Source organism: Anarrhichthys ocellatus, unplaced genomic scaffold (genome assembly GCF_004355925.1).
Source record: "Anarrhichthys ocellatus isolate YVR2014 unplaced genomic scaffold, GSC_Weel_1.0 scaffold13, whole genome shotgun sequence".
NCBI lineage: Eukaryota > Metazoa > Chordata > Actinopteri > Perciformes > Anarhichadidae > Anarrhichthys > Anarrhichthys ocellatus.
This window is the reverse complement of record NW_022280043.1, coordinates 3,902,620-3,925,557: the sequence shown is the minus strand read 5'-3', so window position 1 is coordinate 3,925,557 and position 22,938 is coordinate 3,902,620. Positions and strand designations below refer to the sequence as shown.

At 44.1% G+C, this 22,938-nt stretch overlaps 2 protein-coding genes across 12 annotated transcripts in view; both read left to right on the top strand.

The window, feature by feature from the left end:
• Positions 1-10,419, top strand: part of shc1 (SHC (Src homology 2 domain containing) transforming protein 1) — a 20,729-nt gene extending 10,310 nt beyond the window's left edge. The window contains exons 2-13 of one of the 3 annotated variants that reach the window (XM_031853019.1): positions 1,287-1,478; positions 1,657-1,727; positions 2,227-2,290; positions 3,340-3,459; positions 4,256-4,309; positions 4,661-4,712; positions 5,534-5,660; positions 5,743-5,893; positions 6,215-6,272; positions 6,431-6,547; positions 7,103-7,338; positions 7,507-10,419. In XM_031853019.1, the coding sequence (XP_031708879.1) occupies positions 1,287-1,478; positions 1,657-1,727; positions 2,227-2,290; positions 3,340-3,459; positions 4,256-4,309; positions 4,661-4,712; positions 5,534-5,660; positions 5,743-5,893; positions 6,215-6,272; positions 6,431-6,547; positions 7,103-7,338; positions 7,507-7,635 (1,371 nt within the window). In that variant the 3' untranslated portion in view covers positions 7,636-10,419. Of the gene's footprint in view, positions 1-6; positions 1,479-1,656; positions 1,728-2,226; positions 2,291-3,339; positions 3,460-4,255; positions 4,310-4,660; positions 4,713-5,533; positions 5,661-5,742; positions 5,894-6,214; positions 6,273-6,430; positions 6,548-7,102; positions 7,339-7,506 lie in introns of those variants that run through there. The other 2 variants (XM_031853017.1, XM_031853018.1) reach the window with 2 other exon arrangements.
• Positions 10,420-10,509: 90 nt separating this feature from the next.
• Positions 10,510-22,044, top strand: pbxip1b (pre-B-cell leukemia homeobox interacting protein 1b). Of its 9 annotated transcripts, none has more exons than XM_031853009.1 (12): positions 11,235-12,328; positions 12,408-12,509; positions 14,335-14,408; positions 14,676-14,751; positions 15,022-15,089; positions 15,715-16,099; positions 17,085-17,318; positions 17,484-17,507; positions 18,071-18,123; positions 18,454-18,567; positions 18,739-18,967; positions 19,123-22,044. In XM_031853009.1, the coding sequence occupies exons 3-12, from the start codon at positions 14,361-14,363 to the stop codon at positions 20,670-20,672; spliced, it is 2,781 nt and encodes a 926-aa protein (XP_031708869.1). In that variant the 5' UTR covers positions 11,235-12,328; positions 12,408-12,509; positions 14,335-14,360; the 3' UTR covers positions 20,673-22,044. The 9 variants fall into 9 exon arrangements, 8 of the variants coding, with proteins under 8 accessions (XP_031708869.1, XP_031708870.1, XP_031708871.1 ...); XM_031853010.1 differs by having other exon boundaries at positions 11,235-12,358; positions 12,437-12,509; XM_031853011.1 differs by lacking the exon at positions 12,408-12,509 and having other exon boundaries at positions 11,235-12,358.
• The last annotated feature ends 894 nt before the right edge of the window (positions 22,045-22,938 follow it).

Genomic DNA, 22,938 nt, shown 5'->3' with positions numbered 1-22,938 from the left:
TGTGTGTGTGTGTGTGTGTGTGTGTGTGTGTGTGTGTGTGTGTGTGTTGCTGCCGTGTTTGTGCGTGCAGCCCCGTTGCGATCCCCTTGTTGGCTGCTAATAGGATTTTTATGGGCACACGTCAAGCAGGATAGAGCTGCCAAAGGGGAGCCGCTTCACACATGCACGCGTTTGCGCCTGCCAACACACACATACACAGATAATCTAAGAAGCATTGTGGGCAGGGAAGGTTTAGACTTCCTCACACGCATGTAAAGACATCACGTACAAGAGTGCAGCCCTCAGTGCAGTGAGACACATGGCGGGGGAGGGAGGGAGGAGGGGGCGTTGAGAGACAATCACTTGTGTTGATTCTCCATGGTGCTGCCGACAGCTGGATAACTGGCCCTCGCTGTTAAGTTGGGACAAGAAAACTCACAGATATTGTTTTACACGATGGCAAAATGAACGGTTTGTGGCGAGCTAACACCATTTCATCATCAGTCCCTGGGAACACAATGAACACTGGTGCAGATTTAAAAAGTGAACTGAGGACAACATGATCTGCCCTGGTGCACTAAAAACAAAACTTTCTACCATTAACTGGGACACGCCGCTTTTCGTCTGCGCTTTTTGTCATTCTGCTTTCACTGTGGATGAAGCCGTTTTTAAAGCAGTTTGGTTTCGGTCGCCTGGTAATGAGTGGAGGACAGACAACCAGACAGATGGATGCAGCTCTTACGCCGAGAGACACAGACAGATGGCTGTGTGTCCTTTTAGAGAGAAACTTTGAATACTGAGACAAAGAGACTTTGATTGAATCACTAGAGCCTGTTTCGGACTTCTGCGGATACAAAAACTGACACTGTAGATTCATTATGGAACTCGTCCCAAAAACCAAGTACACCCACTTTCGGAGTGAGTCGCTGAGCTCAACTGATGAAACAAACTCCAATCCATCATCGTTCCCTCCTTCCTGTCCTGCCACCCCGCTCACTCCCTCCCCTGGTTTACCTTCTTCTCTCTCCTCCTCGTCTCTCACTCCTATCTTGCCACCGTCTTCTCCCCGCCCGGCTGAGAACAGCCCCACCACCCTCTGCTCCTTCTTCCCCAGGATGGGGTCCCTTCGCCTGGGTGTCTCTGCCACTCTCCTCCCAGGACTCAAGGCCTCAAGCAGGCCGCAGCAGCCTCGTGCTCTGGTCGAGTTCTACGGGGGCAACCGGAGCAGCTTCAGCTCCTCCCCTCCGCTTCATCACCCAATTCCCCCTTTAACCGCTCCTTCTCCCCCTCCTCGACCTCCTCTGCAGGACATGAACCGGCTGGGAGGGGCGTCCAGGAAGGCCCGGGCGGAAGCGTCGGCCAGGAAGGCCCGCGTGGAAGGAGGGCAGCTGGGAGGAGATGAGTGGACGCGCCATGGCTCCTTTGTCAACAAGCCCACCCGCGGCTGGCTGCACTCCGACAGTGTGGTCAGCACCACCGGTGTTTCCTACAGTGTACGCGTAAGTGATTGGCACACTTCTTTCTTTCCAGACAGTTTCTTTGCTTATATACACCCTCCTCGAAATGCGTAAAGAACTGCCTTTGCTTTCTTCCTCTGTTGTGTTCCATCTGTCCAATGTGACGGTGATGCAGGAAATGTCTGGATGCTAATGTGTTGCCTTCCTGTTTCCTGTGCAGTACATGGGGTGCGTGGAGGTGCTACAGTCAATGCGGGCGCTGGACTTCAACACCAGAACTCAGGTCACCAGGTGAGATTGCACACAGCTCATGCGTTGCTGGCTTGCCATTTCTCTCATTTAATCTCGCGTTTGTGTTCATGTGGGGGGGCGAGATGGAGGAGGTGTGCTCAGACTTAGAGGAACACCGCTCACCTCTCATATATTTATGTCTGCTTACCTTTTATTTCTGTCCCGCTGCTGCTCTCTTTTCCTTGCTTGCTTGTTTCTCCCTTGAGTTAGTGTCTAACTGTGTGTGTGCGTGCGTGTGCGTGTGTGTGTGTGTGTGTGTGTGTATACATGCCTGCAGCTCTCCCAGCACCTAAATCAGAATGTTCTGGAATCCTGGTGGTTTCCTTCTGGTTTCCGTAGTGATATTTGTCTCCATGGCAAAGACGAGCACAGTCTAGGGACGACAAATTCAATCACCCGCCGCCAGATCCCATTTAATCCACATAAATTGTGATTCAGGGAAGGTGTGAGGGTTAATGATATATGCTATTACAACACTTGCATGTTGTCAATGTTTCAGGGAGGCAATCTCTGTGGTGTGCGAGGCCGTGCCCGGAGCCAAAGGAGCCCAGCGCAGGAGAAAGGTACACAGCATGTACACGAGCACACACCCTTACACGGCATTATTTATTTATATGGCTTAAGTGGGCAGCAGTGGGAAAGGTTCTCTGCATAAGAGCTAGATTTAGCTTGATTGTCCACTCTGTGGTCAGTTGGCTATTCAGTCACACACTCTCCCTCTTACACACACACACACACACACACACACATCTTGATTTAGGATGATTGTACACTTCTGCGGTTAGTGGGCTACTCGCAGGTAATTACCAATCACTCTCTGGTCTCCCTTTTCCCGCCCTCTTGTCACAAGGGAGGCTGGAGAGGTGGAGTAGTAGTTTGTGAGGAGCCACTGTCAAGCCAAAGAAGCATTGCAGACGAGCAGACACAGCCGACAGTCTGCGTGTGTTTAGACTGCGTGTGTCTGTGTACAGTATTCCTATAAAACTCCAAACATCCACCCAAACAGTCCATAAAACAGGTGGCTAAATCTAGCGGCCTGTTGCCGTAGTCTGATTTGAGCAAGGAATGTCTGGCGCACCAGACAAAACACAGTTAAAGGATGTAAACTAGAATAGCTGAAAACCAGTCCGGTCCCTCTGGTTTGGCTGGACTGAGGTCAGTGTGGCTGAGCACGGGCATCCTGCCCTGATGCTGTTTTTCTCACAGCGTACGCCAAATATTCTGGAGCAGATATGGATGAAAGCCATGAGAACAGGAGGAGGATCGGGATAAACGGGCTGGCACAATAGTGCTGGTGTGGTCTGCCTGATGCTCTTGGCCCAGCCTTCAGTATGTGAGCTGTCCTGTCTGGTCTCCATTGGTAACAGTTGGCCTCGGAGACAGGATCACGTTCACAATTGCAGCTGTTCTTCCACTTCCACACACACACACACACACACACACACACAGGCAGGCCTGTCCACACATACGCCCCCAGGCTCATGCACAGGCAGGGAGGACTCAATGGACTACTGCGCCTTGTTAAGTTAAAAGAAAAAAAGAAGGCCTGTTGTTTTCTGTTTGTGCACCTTGTTTGTTTTTTACTCACGGACCGCATCCCTGTCCTTCGCAGCCCTCCTCTCGCTGTATGACATCCATCCTGGGGAAGAGTAACCTGCAGTTTGCCGGCATGACAATCAGCCTCACCATCTCGACCAGCAGCCTCAACCTGCTGGCCGCCGACTGCAAACAGGTAAGACTGAAACCAGCCCACTCTTGGAGCTGCTTTTGTGCGAATTCTTCCTCAAAAACTCCATCGCTGACGTAGATTTGTCCCCGATCGCCAGAGATTTGACTGTGAGTCAAAGATGCATCTGATTGATGGAGCTCTGTTGTGGCCAGAGGTATGTTTGGTATCCAGAGTGCACTTAGCCTGTGCAGTTGATTGAAGCAGAGTAAAGCTGAGGATCTCTCTGCCTGAGAGACTTCATGTGGATTTAAGGATTATACAGACTTACTTTTTTAAAGGCCAGGTTCTCCACTTTGTTTGCCTCATTTATTCTGGACGCAGCGCAAATCACTCCTAACCATCGTCTCTACTCCTGCATCGCCGCGGGGCAGGATGTGATCCTCCGTTTATGAGTTAATAACTGCTGAAAGATGTTTATTTCTTTTGGGAGATGGTGTACAGCAGTGCAGTGCACCCTCATTAACATGTAGCACAAAGAAACGTATCTTGCAAATATGTCCATTCACAAATAAAGCCACGGATATTGACCGCACATTGTGCACGGCGCATTAGCTAGTGTTGATGTTGTTATTGATCCAACATGGGCGGTTATTGCAGACTGTTAAAAAGGTGTTCCATCCGCGGTCCCACTCTCTGTTGCAGTTGATGCCTCTCAATGGAGGGGAAAAAGCACTTTTCTCAGTAATGATTCCACATTTGTCTCTCCGTCCACATGCTTTCATCTCACTTCCCACATACTTCATGTCACCCACGTGCTCTCCTTCTGTCTCTCTCTCTTTCTCTCTCTTTTTCTCCACAGATAATCGCCAATCATCACATGCAGTCCATCTCCTTCGCCTCTGGAGGAGACCCAGTGAGTCACTCTCTCAGCTCAATCTCACTCTGGCCTTTTTCCATCTTTCTTCAGCCTGCATATCCTTCCTTCCTGTCTTCTGTCATTGTCTATTCCTATGAATGCCACTCACTCCATTACTGTCTCGCTGGTCTGCAGTCTCTCTCTCTTCGGAGCTTGATCTTGTTACTTCCTGTCTCTTCTCTTTCAGCTCAATGCTTTTTTAGCTTCTGTTATGACTGTAGCTTTTGCTTTATCTCTTTCTTCTTGTTCTTTTCAACCTTTCTATCCTAAACCTGCCCTTCACTTCGTCTTCCAATCCATTTTCCTCCTTCCCCTCCTCCCCTGACTGTTTTACCCTGTCTCCCTCAGGATACAGCTGAGTACGTAGCATATGTGGCCAAAGACCCAGTCAACCAGAGAGGTGAGAAGAAACAGAAAAATCACACCTTTCCTCTGGCAGCATCTGGCAAAATACACACTTTAAAAATAACGTGTTGCTTCAGTACATGAGTTGCACATTTTCTCTCTTCACTCTGGCTCATTGGATAGCAATACAGATGTTGACATTGCACTTTCAGCAATTCCTGTAAATTATTTAATACAAACGAGTCATTTTATGACATAAATTGTAATGAATAAATGAATCCTATTAAATAGATGATATGGCTCTATTTATTTCTTACTCTCCTTTTGAATTTTGCACACAGCCCACTGGAGACATTACAGACTCAGTGAGCAGAGTGAAGGAAGATAACAGTACATTTACCAGCAAATGGGCATAGCAAGTACCAGGACTGTTTTTAATTGTTTGGCACAGTCTGCTTTATTATTGCTTATGTGCTAAATATATAATTGTCCATGCAATGATGGCAAATACAAAGGACAACAAACACTGTTCTCAGGAGCAACAAAACGATATATATTGAAGATAATTAGTTCATCTGCATTACGGTTCTACCAACACACAACACCACTTTAAACATTCCTCATGTTTTCTATGTAATCCTGTCATTTTAGGGAAAACTGGTAGGTAAGGTGAATGGCATGGATTCTTTCTTTAAAGAAATGACTGCCAATGTGTCCTCTAGCAAGGCACATGTACATGAATGTACTGTTGCTGAAAATGCACAAGCGTGAACAATTTGATACTTTGCCTGCAGTTCAACAAACGGAGTACATATTTCATTCGAATACGTGTTGCTACAGCTTCCTTATTAGTCGTTTGTGCCTCCTCTCCTTCAGCGTGTCATATCCTGGAGTGTTCAGAGGGTTTAGCCCAGGAAGTCATCAGCACCATCGGTCAGGCCTTTGAACTGCGTTTCAAACAGTACCTAAAGAACCCCCCCAAACTGGTCACACCTCATGACAGGTAAATGTGAAAAATGTCCCTCAATGTGAGCTTATGTTTGTATTTCGTCACCCATAATCTATATCTGCCCGTTTTCTCTCAGAATGGCTCCGTTTGACGGCTCTGCATGGGAGGAAGAAGAAGATGATGAGGCCGCTCCACCTCCTGACGTCCCTTACTATAATAATTTCCCTGGAAAACAGCCTCCCCCTGGTGGACTGATTGACATGAGGACCCGCCCAGGTGCCACGCTGGTGAGAAAACTGCACATACACACAACAGGGGGGGATAAGATACTCATACGCATGCTTCAACACATCTAAGCACCACTCCCACTGCAGTTAAGAGAAGATGCACTTGAAAGGAATTCAATAACTGAACAGAAAGTGTCAGACTTGCCTAGCTCTGAGCCTAGGACACTAAAAGGCAATCACAGTTGTGTGGTTTGTGATAGATAAATCATCATTTAACCTTTTGTAACCCTTTTAATAGGAATCTATTTGTGTATGGATACAATATGTATGCCCACATGTGGCTGTGACTCATTATTTGTTTATATGCCTCTGTGTTTGCAGCCTTACGGACAGCCAGGCCAGAATGACATTCACAAGCAGCCTCTGCCGCCTCTACCAGGTGAGTCTCTGTCTGTCCTGTCTGTCTGCATCTGTCTTTTTTGCTTTGTTTTATCTTGTCGTGTCTTGTTCAAAGAACATGTAATGTGCATGGCTGATGAGGAAATGTGCCACGGTCACTGGTCTTTTTTCCCGTTCTATTCTTTCTTCTTCTTCTAGTGGGTGCCAAAGAAGGCGGAAGGGAACTGTTTGATGACCCTTCATACGTCAATGTGGACAAACCCCGCCTCCCAGTTGCAGCTAATGGAAATGCTCACAGAGATGCTTTTGACATGAGTAAGTGCCTTTAGCCAGTCCACCCATGTTGTGTTGGGAGTATCATACCAGTCAAGTTGAAATGGACTGCTGTCCCAACACACTGAGCAGTGGAGGTAGACAAAATCATTTTTTACAAGTGACAAGATGTGTGCATTGTAATCAAAATGACCACAATTACTAGTAACACAAACATGCAGTTGTTTTACCATGTGGCGGGTGTAAGGGTTAATTGTTGACTCAGGAGAAGAGCAGAGCAGAGTAGTGTGTACTGTACAGGCGGGCTAATTGAAGAGTGGAGCTGCCCACAGATGTCAGTCTTGGAGGAAGATAAGGGAATTAGAATGCCTTTGTCCATTACAGGGCCATTTTATGTAACAAGATTGGTTGACTGCGTAAAGCTTTTCACATTAAAGACGCAGTCCACTATCAGTGTTTAGCATGCGACTGTCAAATAATGTGGTTGGCTTGGACAAAGTCCAGTCATTTGGGTTCTAAGTGGAAAGAAGAAGACAATGTTTGCTATATATACAGAGAAATGCAATATTACAAATGTATGTGTGTTTATTTTTTAAGAGCCATTTGACGATGCCCTGGGAGTCTCTGTGACGGCAGCGCCCCCTCTGGTGCAGCAGCTGCTGTGCGAATCCTGGTTCCACGGTAGCTTAAGTCGCAGGGAAGCAGAGAGGCTGCTGACCCGCGACGGAGACTTTCTGGTCCGAGAGTCTGGGACCACGGCCGGACAGTACGTCCTCACGGGACAGCAGGGGGGTCAGCCCAAACACCTGCTACTAGTCGACCCAGAAGGAGTGGTGAGTCAGGGAGGGAGGAGGAGAAAATAAGGGCAGGAGGGATTAAAAGGGGAGGGAGAGGCAGGAATGGTCAGGGGCCATTTTGTAAGTAGTGTTTTCCTAACATGTAGCTGTATAGGTTTGTATGCAAATGTGCCTTTTAATGCTTTTATTTCTTTTGTCTTTTAGGTCCGTACAAAAGATCATCGGTTTGAAAGTGTGAGTCACCTGATCAGTTACCACATGGACAACAGACTCCCCATCGTCTCAGCTGGGAGCGAAGTGTGTCTGCAACAGCCAGTAGAGCGCAGAGCCTGACAATATACACACACACACACACACACACACACACACACACACACACCAATGAATTTACTCCACCAAATATACACACGCTCCTGCAGCAATTCATCACAAGACAAACACACCTTTGTATGCTATAACACACACTTCAACGCTACCCTTAACACACACATGCAGTAATACATATGCACACACCATTGCAAAGAAAGCCAAAAAAGAAAAAGAATCACCAGTTTCTTTGTAAAATCCCTCACTTGCTGCTGTTGCTACATATTCCTGTCCTCTCTGAAAGCCAAACTGTGACCTGCAGTCTTCTACACCAAACAACTATCAGGCGCATCACTCCTCAACGGAGAAGCACTGCTGCAATTTCTCAACAGCCTACTGTGAACCAGGGAGGAGCCCTTTGCTAATTTCCGAAAGGGCAGAAAACAAATGCAATTTTATTTTATTTTTTTTAAGGACAACAAAAAATCTTAACATGCGATAATGAAAAACAAAAATACAGAACATTTTACTAATACATGGAATCTTGTACAAAAAAAATAGCAGAACTGAAACGTGAAGAAAGGAGCATAAATGGGACAACGAATGAGATTTTCAGTGCTTTTAAGCATTTGTTGTTTCATACGGGGAAATGATTTCCCTCCTCAGACGGTTGCTGGAGCGTGTTAGGCAAAACACAAACTTGATGGTAACGGTTCGTTGTTTCCGAAACAGACCCAGGCTCAAGCATGAACTCTCCCCTCAAGTGTCACTGGAGCACTTCAGCAGCAAATCTGACTTTGAAAAAGAAACAAAAAAACATGGTGAATATGCATTAACGAGTTTGCTTCCAATCCAATCAGGAGGGCCACCCGACCCCCAACCACTCCCCTTCTAAGGACTTTGAACTTCAACCACCTCCAGTGATACCTGGTGATGATGAAAGCCTGTATGCATAACTGGGGGACTGCTATACCGATGACCACGTTCTCTTTTTATTTCCATCTGTTATCTTGGGACTCATTCCTTGTTGGACATTCAGAGTTGAGGAGGATCTAAACAGCTCTATCTCCCTAATCCCTCCGTAAACACAGTTACACATACACCTTTAAGAACACACACGGTCTGCACCACCTGTCATGCCAAAGAACATGAACTCGGTCGCTAACAGCGGAGAAAGCCATGACAATTATCAGTGTGCTTACAGCATTGGGAGCAAGTTTAGATTTTAGAAAGCAAATGAAAATAAGCCTGTTTTAGAGGGGAGAAGAATCGATGCGGTTATGCCTGAATACATCATTAAAATGGAGATTTTTAAAGTAAATTGTGCGATGATGTCAAACACAAGAACAACTACATTACGAAGAGCATCACTTTGACCTGTTGCTTTTCATTGACACCTTAGTATGTGTTTTGCACTGACAATCAAGGGTTGTGTCTTTACAGAGGATTCTGACTGAAAGCGAAGGAGAGTAGTTAAAGAGGGGCCCCTTTAAACGTTGGCTCATGAGAAATGTTGAATAGTCTAAGAAATGAATTTCCCTCTGCAAAAAAAATGATGCAAAATATGTCATTGTAACCGGTTAGGTAATTTTGTGCATCGTGATGTTGCTTTCATTTGTAATCACTTGAGGGAATAATGACCTTTTTAAAAAAAAAAAAAAAAAAGAAAAAAAAGTGGTTTGGGGGAGCATTGCTAATGTTAAGCTAAATGTTGTTGATGCTGTTTTCAAAACCTTGAGGATCGGGGGTGGGGGGGTTCACGCTATTGTTTCTCCTGTCCTCTTCTTCCCCCCCCTCAGTTCATGATGATGTTGTTGTTTTTTAATATATTTTTAATTGTGCCTTGTTTCTTCAATGCAGTCTCGTCACTTCAATGCAGTCACCTTATGTACTTAATTCAAATGTAGTGGACTACAGGAGAATCTTACACAAGCCTCTCAGTTAAACAAAGACACTGCAAAAATGACACTCCAATAAACACACAAACGGATCCAGTGATGGCAATCTCCTCTGATGCACATTCTTGCATACAGCTTATAGTCACAGATACTTGATGTCACCTTCAGGGTGGGGTTATTTCCTGACCATCTGTATATAACATCCACTTTTGACTGGTCAGCTTAGTATTGGATCCTTGTTCTCATAGTTGTATCTTCAACGGTGTAATTGATAAGTAGCACAGACACCAGAGTGCTGAGGTAGCTCTTCTTAAAGACAGTTGTCAAAGAGATCGAGGCCAAACTCTTGAAATATGAGAGGGAATCTTTTTACTGTCGACTAGTTCTCAGATTATATGTGAGCCCGGTTCAGGGTCTAACATGCACGCACACAAACACTCGTACCAGAGTGACATCTGGGTCAGTCAGGTACTCGCACTCAGCCTGTTAAGGTGTTTGTAGGTCTGAGATGGGAAAACCAGAGCTTTAAGATCTGCCATTACTGTGTGTGTGTGTGTGTGTGTGTGTGTGTGTGTATGTATGCTGAAACACACCCACCTGCCCCTCTGCATGATTAGTGACCCAGTCTTGTGCTGTCATCGCTCATCACAGATGCCTTTGTTGCATGAAAATCCTTTAAAAAAAAAGAAATGTGTTATTTGTTGTTGGTGGTGGTGATAGTGTTGTTGATGATGATGTTGTATTTTTTAAGTTGTGAAAGCCAAAGTTTACTTTCAAATAGCGTGCACAGATATTCATTTTTACTCTATACGTTTCTGTTTTAATACTTTTTTTTTGTTTGTTTATAGGGAAACATTTCTGTTTACACCTGTATCTGAAAATATAGATTGCATATATAAATACGTATATCATTCATCTCTCTTTGTGAGTTTGGTCTTTTGATTTGAGTAACTGTGTTTATTACTTTGTTGGAAAGGCTTTGTAAAAAATCCTTTTAATTTTTCCCTCAAAGTACACCAAAAACGTTGATGGAAAATGAAGCAACAAAGCACGCACCGCTAGAAGGTGTGATAACCTGTCGCATACTTTCCTGAACAAAGAGAGAGATGCGACGGGAGTTGTATTGGTGCTACTGGAACTCTCTTGTTTGGGAACAGATGAGCGTGTAACAGTTGGGAGCTGATTCAGGGAATATTAGAGCCTGGGGAGAGTCTGTGTGTGGGGTACTATACAACAGAGAGGAACAGTGCACAGCATAGATAAACAAGGCCTTTAATCAATCAGCAGATGTTTGAAAGCGGGGAACAGTCGAGAAAAAGCAGGATGTGAATGGAGGCAGCCAAATTTTGTTTAGGAGGTTATAAGTAGAGGAGCTAACTGTGCCAGGAATACGAAACAGACCTCAGCTGTCGCACTGGCCCAGTCTGATCCGATTTGCCAGACCCCAGCTTCTATTTCTTCTCATCGACTGCCCTCCTTGTTGCCTCTGCCTCTTTTTTTTCCCTCTTCGGAGCCATGCATCCCCAGCGTCCTCTTCCTCAGGCCATGCCGTCCTCTCTGGGACAGAACCTAAGGGACATGGCCATGGGTCTGGGGAGAGGCAAGAACTTCCTTGGCGGAAACGTCGCCTATGGTTTCATCCAGTCGATTAAGGAATGCCTCTACTTCCTCCTCTGCTGCTGGTGCATCAAAGAGATCCTGGACTGACAGACTGAAGGAGAGTAGATCGAGTGGTCAAACATTGATTTTCCCTTTTTCTCCGTTGGCTCCTATAGTGTAATTTCAACCAGCTTTTATTTCATTGGGAATGGAGTGTTTGATCAGCGGTGCTGGCAAAGCATTGGCAAGTATGAGTCTTGTCTCGTATGACAACAAACCACTTGAGCACTTAGTGAACTCGGTCTAATTTATATAATGCAGTTAATGTTTTGAACTGCTCAAAGCGAGGTTCTCAAGTTTAGACAGCAGCAATTTCAATAAGGAATAGGTGTACATCATAGTATTCAATGTTAAAATATTCTTTATCTGTTTTTCAGTGTCTGTAGGATGCTCTTCTTGGGTCCCAGGAAACACACTTGCACATTTACAGAAGCTACAAATGTTCACCGTGAGAGTGGGTCAAAGTTTCTTGAGTTCAACCCTGCTCATCTGAGATCTTGAGGAATGGCAACCCTGATGTTCACTGTACAACACAAACTGGTGTGCAATGAATAAAGGAACGAATGACTAGAAATAATATTACCTTTATGTCTGCATTTTTGTTCATTTTGTTTTGCTTAGTCTTATTGTAAACATATACTGTAAAGAAAAAAAATGCAATTAATTTGGTTTAGGTGTCGAACAAACTTTTATCTGACTTTTATAAGACTTTAAGGCTTGTTTTTATTTCATTTGACAAAGATAGCAAAGAAGCATGTCTTTATAGAGGTCCAATTTATGACTTAAATTAAACAAAAACAGGATACATTAACTATCTAATATGGGAAAGGAGGATATTGTTACCGGAATCAGCCCAAGACTACGAACTACCAGCATTAAATGCCAGAGGAGCGGTGGTGTTATCATATATATTATATATGATGTATGTTTGACATACTCACCATCACCTGCGCGTGCCAATCAACTTGGAACGTTTACCAGTAAAGAACAATCATGCTCCATTGCCATTGGTCGGACTGGAGAGCGAGAGGTGGGACTAGAGAGCAAAACGCCGTCTGTGATTGGCGGAGAGGCGCGTTGATCACGCAAGTTTAGGAGGCACTTCACAAGTTTGCAAGTTGGATGGGAAGCCCCAGAAGTGTCTGCTGTATCTGTGACAGACGGTGAGGACTGAAGTAAAGCGACGAACCACGGTAACAACTAACCGAATGTGGATGTAACGTACATGTGTTTTTATTTCAGAGTAACGACGTCTCTTCTGTTGTCGTTAGTTCTTCCGTTCCGTCACGTCACCAACGTCGTTTCACGCACTTTTTCCTGGTTGCTTGTTTGACTGTTGAGGTGGTAAGTATTTGTATTTAATAGCTAATGTTAACAATTAGCATGGCTTTTAAGCCCTTACGTGCTTAACTTTGCTCACATTGGCCTTTAACACGTTAAAAAAAAGTGATATTTCTGAATTTAACTCTGCGTAAAGTTTTATATTTCTTTGATATTTCCTGTCTGAGGCTTCACACTCCTTCACTCAAAGCAGTCTGAATAACTAAGCTACATAACCGTGTGATAAACTGCTTTGTTGATGATGCTGTGTGTGAACGTGCTGTTCATGGCGCCTTAGCTGATAGCCCAACGTTGCTGTCCTACTGGCCTGTCTTGCAGTTTATTCTCGTGACCTTTTTTGGTAATTTTTCTTCCCTGCTGAGACCAAGTTAATAAGATTAGGCCTACAGCTGTGATCATGCATTGCTCAAGGAAAAATAAATAAAAGCGTGGCTGCTATTGCCTTGAAACTAGAAAAGTGTTTGTTTTAAAAACGTATTAATAAACTGAGCTCAAACCTAGAGCTTCACAGGTTGTATCAGATATCACTCTTAAAGATCAGAGAGTAAGAAGAACAGACTACAAGGCAGTGGAAATGATCCTCCACCGGCTCTGTGATGCAGCTGAAATAATGATTTTAATGCTGTCATTAGAATACATTTTCTGCCTCTGTTGTGTTCCCCATGGCCATCTTCTGCATGCTCCTCCGTTCTGTCTCTACTCAATCTCACGGTAGCTATATTTAGTCGGTATCTATTTAAGCCATTCCAATATACGCCCCACAATGCTCCTCGGGCCCTAGGCTAGATTCAGTCGGCTTCTCTTGGGAGCCACTCAATTAGGAGACCTAAATTGCGGAGCTGGGAGAGAATTGAATTTAGGGAGTGAAGTGTGTCATTACCCACACAATGTGGTGTTAATGTAAGTGGTTAGCTCTTTTCTGCATTCACTGAAGAAAGAAAGCCAGACTACACGGGATAAATATGCATCTCTGTTGTGTCTGCTTCTGTTTGAGAGGAAAGGCTTTATGCAGCTGTAATACCTGACGCTTGTTTCTGACTAGCCGATAGAAATTGAAATGTCAGACTGTTTCTGCTTGAGTGATCTTGGTCTGGAAAAGACACAGTTGTGTTGGTCAGATACATTACTACAGACGGAGATTCAGGTAAGACTGCACCATATGTGCATCTTTCCTTAGTACTGTATGCATCGGAATAGGTATTTACAGTTGACATTTGATGGTTTGGAGATGTATATTAACGGACCAGTAGCTTTGAAATGGACAGCCCATTCTGCTGTCTGTACCCCTAGAATGGTGCCGGCCTTGGTTACCCGCGTCCCGTGCCAAAACTTTTCCCCAGTTAGTCAAAAGCCAGGGTGACTAAAAGGCCCGCAACACCCGCAAACTACTAATGAAGAACTGAATTGTCCCGGGGACCTGGACTTCCTGCACACTGACGCTCATGTACTCGCACACAAAGAGAGCAATGTGTTACAGTAGCTCCTGTTATTGGCAGAATGGGTGAGGCCGAATAGCAAAGGCATGTATTCAAATCTTGCTCATGGGTAAACAGAGGATGTAAATTTCTTGAAGCTGCAGTACTCGCACAGTCACCCTAACTGTGGTCCAGTGGCAGCCCTCTGAACAGCACACCTCCTCACTCGCTTCAATACAAAGTGCATTGTTAAAGTTAACAAACCTAAGTTCAGGTTTTCCCACTTGAAAGTTGCACAGCCAGCTTTGAGTCAGAGTGTATAAAGATTGCGATGTATTCATCTAGTTTGATTTCTTCTATTAATTAAATATGAATCATGTCATCTGTTTTTGTATATTCCCGTTGTGTTGCAGGAGACAGGCACAGCCTCTAGGGGGCCATGTCTGGCGGCAGCAGTGCTAACAGCTGGACCATCCTCACTCCTGAGGTACCACCACTCTGAGAAAAGTCACTTTGATAGACCTCGTTGAAAATGCAAAGAACACTGCTTGTCCCAATTGATTTTCTTTTGGGTCACCTGGATATGAAGTAGGTTTCTGTAATAATACACCCGTTGTTTCAGAAAGTGATGCTCAGTCACTGCTGGTGCTCAGAAACATACATGAACTGTATGTTCAGATTAGCCTGGATTGCTCCAGCAATAAATCCAAATGTTATCTGTGCGTAGTGTCCATTGACTGTCTGTTGGTTCCAGGAGACTGTCGCTGAAACCCTGAGGCCTTTGGCAGAGGGGACAGAGCATCATGGAGACAGCCTCACATCTGCAGCAGGTGTTTGTCACAATACATTTGAGGATTTTAAGATTATTTAGGCTCAGAAAAAACATAGTTCTAACAAACAAATCTATTGTAATTTCTAGTTTTTAATTTGTGTCTTACCCATCTTACCCATTTGGCTTCTCTGATAATTAATCAAATGAAAATAGAAATATCCTCAAAAATGAGAAAATAAAAAATGTCAAAGATTCACAATGGAAATATGTTAAACTGTTGCTCTAAAGGTTTCCTTCTTTCCTACTGTGTCTGTGTTTTATCATCCAGGTTCTGGGGAGAACCAGCCTGGAAACTGTGCAGAGTCTGCAGAGGGGCTTCCTGTGGAGGGCCGCCTGGTAAGACGGCAGGACACGTCATTTCAGTGTTGTGTGTGTGTGTGTGTGTGTGTGTGTGTGTGTGTGTGTGTGTATAGCTACAATATGACCCTTCTTACTGAGTATAACTCATTTCAACCGTTACCTGGTTACAGCTTCTTGATTGATTTATAAAATAATATTCAACATAAAGTTTCTATTTACCATATTAAAAGTTAACACTTGTATGGTTATTCTATTCTTTATTAAAGGCAGGTGGACAAAATGCAGAAACATTTCACTGAATAGTTCGACATCTTGAAAAATAAACTAATTGACTCAGACAGATATGAAAATGGTTTTGATCCAAGTCTATGAAGTATAAAGCTGCAGCCAGCAGACGGATAGCTTCACACAGTAAACAGACTGGAAACAGCTAGCTTGGCTCAGTTGGACGGTAACGATATCCTCCTGGACTAAAGACTGCTGCAGGAATGAATCTTAAAACCCTGAAATGAATTCTGGATCCCCGTCTCAAAGTCAATTAGTTTAAAACGTCTGCTTTTTAATTAGGCTTGTTGCTTAACAATTCTAAAAGGTAGTTCTAACACCTTTCACTTTCAGTGCAATAATTAAGGGATTGTAATGCTCTGATTCTTTTGCCCAGGTATCAGAAGAAACAACTGCAGAGTTAAGTGCAGACACGAGCACAGAGCAACACGCTGTCACTGATGCTTCTGCTCCCGCCTCTTCGGAAGTCTCTGACAGCGATGCACTCGTCCAGTCAGAGGGCCAACCCGAGGGCCCGGCACTGTCAGGCCCTGACCCCGACTCATTTGCTGACTCCTACGCCCACGTAAGCCACTCCTCCCCTGATGAGCCCTCAGCCTCGCTGCTGAGCACAGAGACTCTGGGAGAGGCGGAGTTTACGCAGGAAGACGAGTCTCTCACACAGGAAGGAACACTGCATCCGCTGAACAGGGCGGAGCTACAACAGGAAGGGGAGGGGTCAGACCTGTTTCCGAAAACAACTGACTTATGGAAACAGGAAGGTATGAACAAGAAGGTTTGACTCTTCATCATTCGATTAATATTCTAATAACCTCAGCATCATTCTTTATTATGTGTGGTTTTATAAAAACCATCTCCTGCTATGCCTGTGTCCTTTCCTTTTTTATTTTTTTACCATTTGTGTTTGAAGTGTACTTGGTGGACCAGCTGGTTATGGAGTTGTTCAGTATCTGGGCAAGGAGGTTGTCTGGAGAGGCCGTGGTTGGTACGAGGCAGAGAGCATGATGGGACAGAGAAGCCTTTAGCTGCATGACACCCTGCAGAAGTAAATTGGCTTCAGAGGGACTGGGACCTCAAAAGTTTTTTGCAGTGTGGTGCTTTTGGTCTGCAGCTCTTTTTCCCTCGCTACAGCATTAAAGAAAATGAGTCTTCTTCTGCTCTGTTGTGCATTCTTTCATGCACTTTTTTGTTTACCAGCTAGAGTTCAGTGTCAGTGAGTTCTTTACAGTGCCCTATTATTTTTCATGGCTCTTTTAAAAATACATTGTGATGCACATTGGAAACTTTGATGCCAGAAGTTCCAAAGTGAAGCATTTGAATCACATTCCAGGTGATTTATTCAAGATTTCCAGCGTTTATGTATGCAGTTAAATGGAAAATAAGGAATGGCAATGGAGCAAATTAACCAGCGTGTCATGCAAAGCAAAGCCAATAAAGAAACAAGTCTTATCTCCCATGAGGCGTACACTGTGGCATCAGACCATTGGCGGCGCCGCAGCTGCTGTGCTATAAAACATCCACTTTGCAAATGCAAGAGCAAATGTAAGCCCAATAATGTGCAGCGGCTTGAAAATAATAAACATGGCAGAAAATAAAATGGTGTAATGGATACAGACACATTTAATGATAAGCTTCTTTCAACAGTTATTCCTTGGGGGGGTACCCATAGAATAAATTCAAATATGTTAATTGCAAAGTAATAGTCAAAAATAGTAACATTCATACTCTTCCTCTCCACTGCTCCAGACTCCCTTGTGGGCGAGGGGACAACTGAGGAGACGGGAGAGGAGCCGGAGCTGAGGAGGAGGAGGTCTCTCCTAGCAGCTCTGGAGCGGATCGGAAGGACAGAGGAGGAAGAGGAAGGAGAGGAAGAGTTCCAGCTGCCACGACAGGAGGACGACAACAACAGCGGCTTCTCTGTGAACAAATGCATCCTGGGTGCTGTCATTCTGTTAGGCCTTGGCACCATCTTTTTCTCAGGTAGGCATCCATATATGACCTGTGGAGAAGGTAAACATCCCATTTGTTTTGCCCGGAACTGTATTAATGTTTTTTAAGACTTTAAAGTGACGTTAGTCAGAGAAAAATGCTGCATTACTATAAGTAAACGAGGTGCTCTGAGACTGAGGTGTATTATGCCTGCAGGTGTCTTCATGGACCTGGATGAGGGTAGGTTCTGTGTGTACTTGTTTGTGAAGGAGTGCTTTCTTTTCCGCAGCATATGTTTGAATGTGCATGCAGAAAAAAAAAAGTGTTTTGCATCTGACACCTCTTTAAAAAGCGAATATTAAAGTGTGTGTGTGTGTGTGTGTGTGTGTGTGTGTGTGTGTGTGTGTGTGTGTGTGTGTGTGAGAGAGCAAAGGAAGAATGATTTAAGCACTTTTACAATGAGGCTTATTTTCTGTTGTTGAATGAAAACCTTAATGTAAACCAATAATTATGAGCTTGATCGTCATATCTTTTCTAGCGAAATGCCTGATTTTGAGGATCTATAAATTTGAATTTTAACAAAAGTTTAAACTGAAAATTGGAGATGCACGGTTTTCAACCAGCAATAAATATAAAGTTCATAACCTTGTTTATATGCGCATGAGGAGAACACATTCGGTGATAAAAGTCTTGCTTGTTGTTGGGTAGGTGGCGTTTTCACCTTCATACGCAAAGCTTTTGCTTGTTTCCTTTGACGTGTTTTCATTCTCATGAACGGTATGCTTTGCATAATACATTTGCAGAGAGCGACTATGGTACGATGGAGCTGAAAGATGCAGAGGCTCCAGGAAAACAGGTCAGTCTGACATCACATTGTCACTTCTTCTCTTCTGTCTGTGTTCTTTCTAACTGCTATTCATTATGAATACCATTTGTGTACCTAGTTTACAGTCCATTGAGTACCACCACATGAATGTTTAGTGTGATATGTCAGCTGGAGATCGCCCACAACACTGGCAACATCACTGCTATCGTCTACCAACTGTGCTATTCTGGACTTTTGTTCTTTCCTGTCCGTCGCGCACTCTTCTCTCACTTCTCGACTACTCAGCCTGGCGACGCTTATTCTGAGAAGTCGTCTAAAATCTTGTCATTTTGTTGTACTGTGTTTGCAATTTGTTGACAGGAGTGGCTTAATCCCGAGGTTCCTCCACTCCCAGTAGATGCTGACAGTTCAGAGCTTCTAAATACGTTAGCCAAAGGGAACGAGCCGATTGCTGTGCTACAAGCCCAACTTCAGGTGTGACTCCATTCTGTCTCTCACTGTGTGTGTGTGTGTGTGTGTGTGTGTGTGTGTGTGTGTGTGTACGGTATACATCTATACATGAATGTGTGTGTGCATAAACGTGTCACTGAGTTTATCGTATTCTCACAGGACCCTCTTTTCCTGTCTTTTTTTTTTCGCGAACAGAAAGAAGAGCTAAAAGTAGCCCAGCTACAGGCAGAGGAGGGAGCGAAGGAGCAACTGCTGTGGGAGGAGATGGAGAAGGAAAACAGTAGGTTGAAGAAAGAGATGGCATCTCTCCCTGTCCTTCAGAAAGAGAACGAGAGGATGAAGAGAGAGCTGGAGGTTGTCCCGGCCCTACAGAAAGAAGTAGAAACCCTGCGATCCACTGTGACTGAAATAAAACTCCCCTCAGGTACAAAGGGAGGAGGGTAGAGGATGTAGAAGAATGAGAGTTGTTAGACAGCTAGGGAAAGAGCAGTATGTTTCCTCCTTTTGCTTACTTTTGTGTTATTCCCACTTCAACGATCACTTGTTTGTAATTGTAGTCCCTTTGTGTGTTTCCTTTAGCAGCCAGTGAAGCAGCTCAAGCAGCTGTGAAGGCCGTCACATCGCCCTCCAGTGGCCAGCCAGAGAACAGCACGCAGGGCTCAGCTGGAACTACAGAGAGACAGCCCAAGAAGCCAGGGGATGATCAGAGGGAGAAGAGGAAAGATGTAAAGAAGGATACAATTGACATGGCTGACAAGAAGGAGCGGAAAGAGAGAGATAAATCTGAGTGGAAGGAAGGAGAGAAAAGGGAGCGCAAAGATGGAGGGCAAACCGAATGGAAACAGGGAAAACATGAGCAAGGAATGTTTGACAAGGAGAAAGTTAAGGAAGTTAAGCAAAAGAGACACGGTGATGAGACAAAACAATGGAGGGAGAAAGAGGGGAAGAAAGAAAAGGCTAGCCGAGGTGATGAAGGAAAGCAATGGAAGGATAAGGAAGGGACGAAAGAGTGGATAGAAAAGAGTGATCGAAAAGGAAGGAAGGATGAGAAAGATTGGAAAAAGCCAAGTCATGAGAACGGGAAGGAGGGTAAACAATGGAGGGGTAAGGAGGAAAAGAAGGATTGGAAGGTAGGAAAAGACTGGGGAGGGAAGCACAAGGAGGAATGGAAGAAGGGGAAAGATGGCTTTGAAGAAAGTGGCAAAGAGAAGTTGGAGAAAAAAGATTGGAAAGAGCAAGGTGAGAAGAAAGAGTGGAAGAAGAAAGAAGGTGACTGGAAGAGTAAAGACGGCAAAGATCGTAGTAAGGAAGGGAAAGGAAAGGGTGAAAGGAAGCAGTGGGAAGAGAACAAAAATCACGGTAAAGAGAGGAAGGGGAAGAATGAGAAGAAGAGTAAAAACAGTAAAGATGCCGAGGAGTGGAGGATGAAAGATGAGAGGAAACAGCGGGAAAAGAGAGAACCGTGGAAGAGCGGAGGAGAGAGGGACAAAAAACACAGGGGAGATTGGAAAAAGGACAAATCAAGCTCTCAGAATCACAAAGAAGAGCACAAATCAAAAGTTGGTCACAGCCACAAAGAAGAGCACCTGTGGGGAGACGGGAAGCTTCCTCACACTCACGGCCGACCCTCCCTGGAGCAGCCAGAGTACTGGGTCCAGCAGAGACGGCGCCTGCAGCACAACCTCAAACCACCACAGCAGTGCGACTCGCTGGAGACGTGCGCTCAGACCGAGGGGCTGCTCCCCGTCCCCTTCCCCGAGTTCGAGGCCATCCTCCTAACGTACCTCGCCAAGGCCGAGGAGGCGGGAGTGGACGATTCCAAAAGAGAAGAGCTCAAGAAGCTAGCCGCCGAGTTCTTCAGGGACGGAGTCTTTGTTCACGACCAGACGAGCTTTCAAGAGTTCGTCGAAGATTTGGGAGACATTCTGGAAGACATGGTGGAAGGAGATGATGATGATGATGATGATGATGATGATGATGACGAGGAGGAAGAGGATAGTGCCATAGAGGAAGAAATGGAGGAGTTTGAAAGAGAAGTGATGAAGAAGTTTTCAGTGCCAGGAGCTGTAGAGACGGAGGAGAGATCCAAAGCGGAGTGGAGGAAAGAGAGCGGACGAGGACGTGGCTGATGAAGTGATGGAATTGATGGATCTAGAAGCAGCCTAAAGGAATACTTTACCTACAAAATTACCTTTTTTTTTTTTTTTAAAAATGTCAATTACTCACCTCGTGTTGCCTTGACTTCTTGAAGGAGACGTTGTTCTTCTCCTCACACGGCTCCACGGTGAACGAAGAATCGAAAAACTGAGAAGTCGTGATGAATGAAAAAAGAAAAACGATGTTTTCTTCAAGCATTCAAGGGAACACGGTGTGAGTAATAGATAAACAAATGGCCATTTTGCGGGTGAAGTATAAGCCGCCATGACGGATGAGGGGTTATTCAAAGGGAACATTTTATATTGGACCACCAACGCTTACATTTATCATCCTGTCACCCTTTTCTCATTTTACCCCTTCCATCTGTCCGAGAAGTTCAACTTCAAATGTAATGTCACTGCTTTGGGTCGTTCTGTGTTTTACACACTAGAACTTAATAATGGAGAAAGTGCTTGCATGTAAATAGTGTTTTGGGATGGATTTAAGACAGAAGAAGAAGATGAGAGGCTACAGGTACTAATGAAGAGTAATGCAAACATTAAATGGCCTTCAAGGGCTCGTTCTTCTAGTGTTCAACCCATAAAAATAATCCACATCTGTACAATTTGTGACTGAGCAGCTGATGTTGAGCATCCATTGGGATGCAGGAAGAGATACTGTATAGTCTTATATACACACACACACACTGATGAAGTCTACCTGTCCACTGAGTCTACACTGTACCTACAGTTTGCCATCTTTGTGTATTAATTGCTTTAGCGTGGCACTTAATGTCACATTATCTTTAAATCATAAGTTTATAGAGAGTCGTGTGAACTGCTGAAAAAAGTTTAGTGAACCTTTATGTGACTTTAGAGAAGTCTGTATTGATTTTGTTTTGAATGTACATATTGCTTTAAATGTGTTAAACTATCCAGAAATATATAATTAACTTATTTTACAGAGGTTGGCATTAAATCTATACAAATCGAATTGGTTGGCACATAAGATAGACGTGTTGAGCATGTATGTTTCCTTTCAGGTACAGAACTCATGTGCACTAAACATTTGCTTGATTATTGTTTTATTATGAATGTTTTGTTTTGGTTGCTTCGGTTGGTCATGGCACTGAAGTCATGGCACGTAGTTTCCAAAAAAAGCATGTTTTTCTTGCCGTCTGTTTACACGCTAACTTATTAACTCGAGGGCCTACAGCCGCATAGGAATTATGTTTCAGAGGGGGGCAATGCAGAAACGTGTTATGTGGCAGCATAGAGAGCTTTGTTGTATTTAAGGATGTCCGTGTTTGGCCTTGTTACCGTCACAAGAGCAGAATAATAAAGTTGGTGCACCCCTGTGATAAAATAACTGTCTTTTGTCTTTTATCGCTCGCTTCATCTGCTCATTATATTAGACACAGTGGCTCCAGGTCTTCCTCTGAATTTGCTCCTGTTGGTTCAGCACGGTCAGAAGTGAGATCTTTGGTTTTGTTGATGATTAAAGTAGTTTGAACTGTTGTTGCATCAATGGCTGTTGAAAGTCGGTGGAATCTTTAAGAAACTGTTACTTATTCGCTGGCAGACCAATCCGACATGAGTGATGTATTACTGTGTGTTCCATTGCAGGTGAATCGACGTCTTTCCCCTTGCATTGCCTTTGCCACATGGATGTTAACTTCTCCTCTGGGAAACTTTTTTTCTGCGGTTCCTTTTATGTTCCCTGAAGCTGGACGGGTGGAGCAGCGGCTTGGCTGACGGTAGCGGAGGAAGAGAAGAAAGAAACGATGACTTCACGCCATTAAGTCAGTGAGTGCTCAATCATTGGGCCAGAAACCGGGGCAGTGACCTGGTTAAATGTTGAAGCTTTTTTCATGGCAAATATATTTTTATTGATTATTTGTGTGTTCAAGACCCAGGATCATGTTTTTTACACTTGTGCATTTAGTGTTAGTAGTTGTTAGGAAAAATAGGCATTGAGGTGATATTTAAATAAAATGATTAAGAGTTAGAATAAGATATATCTAAATATAGAAAAGGTAAAAGAAATAATGTATATCTATGATCATATTAATAGTTTTAATAAGTACTGCGTTGACCGGGAGCCCCCCTCCCCATACTTATACATATATTCCAGTGTCTCATGCAGATTTACATTCCCTAACCCACACTCCTCTGTAATGAATTATGAATTAACTACCTAATAAAGTCTGTGAAAGGAGACGCTGTCTATCAACCCAGTAGTGCTGCTATATACGAGTAT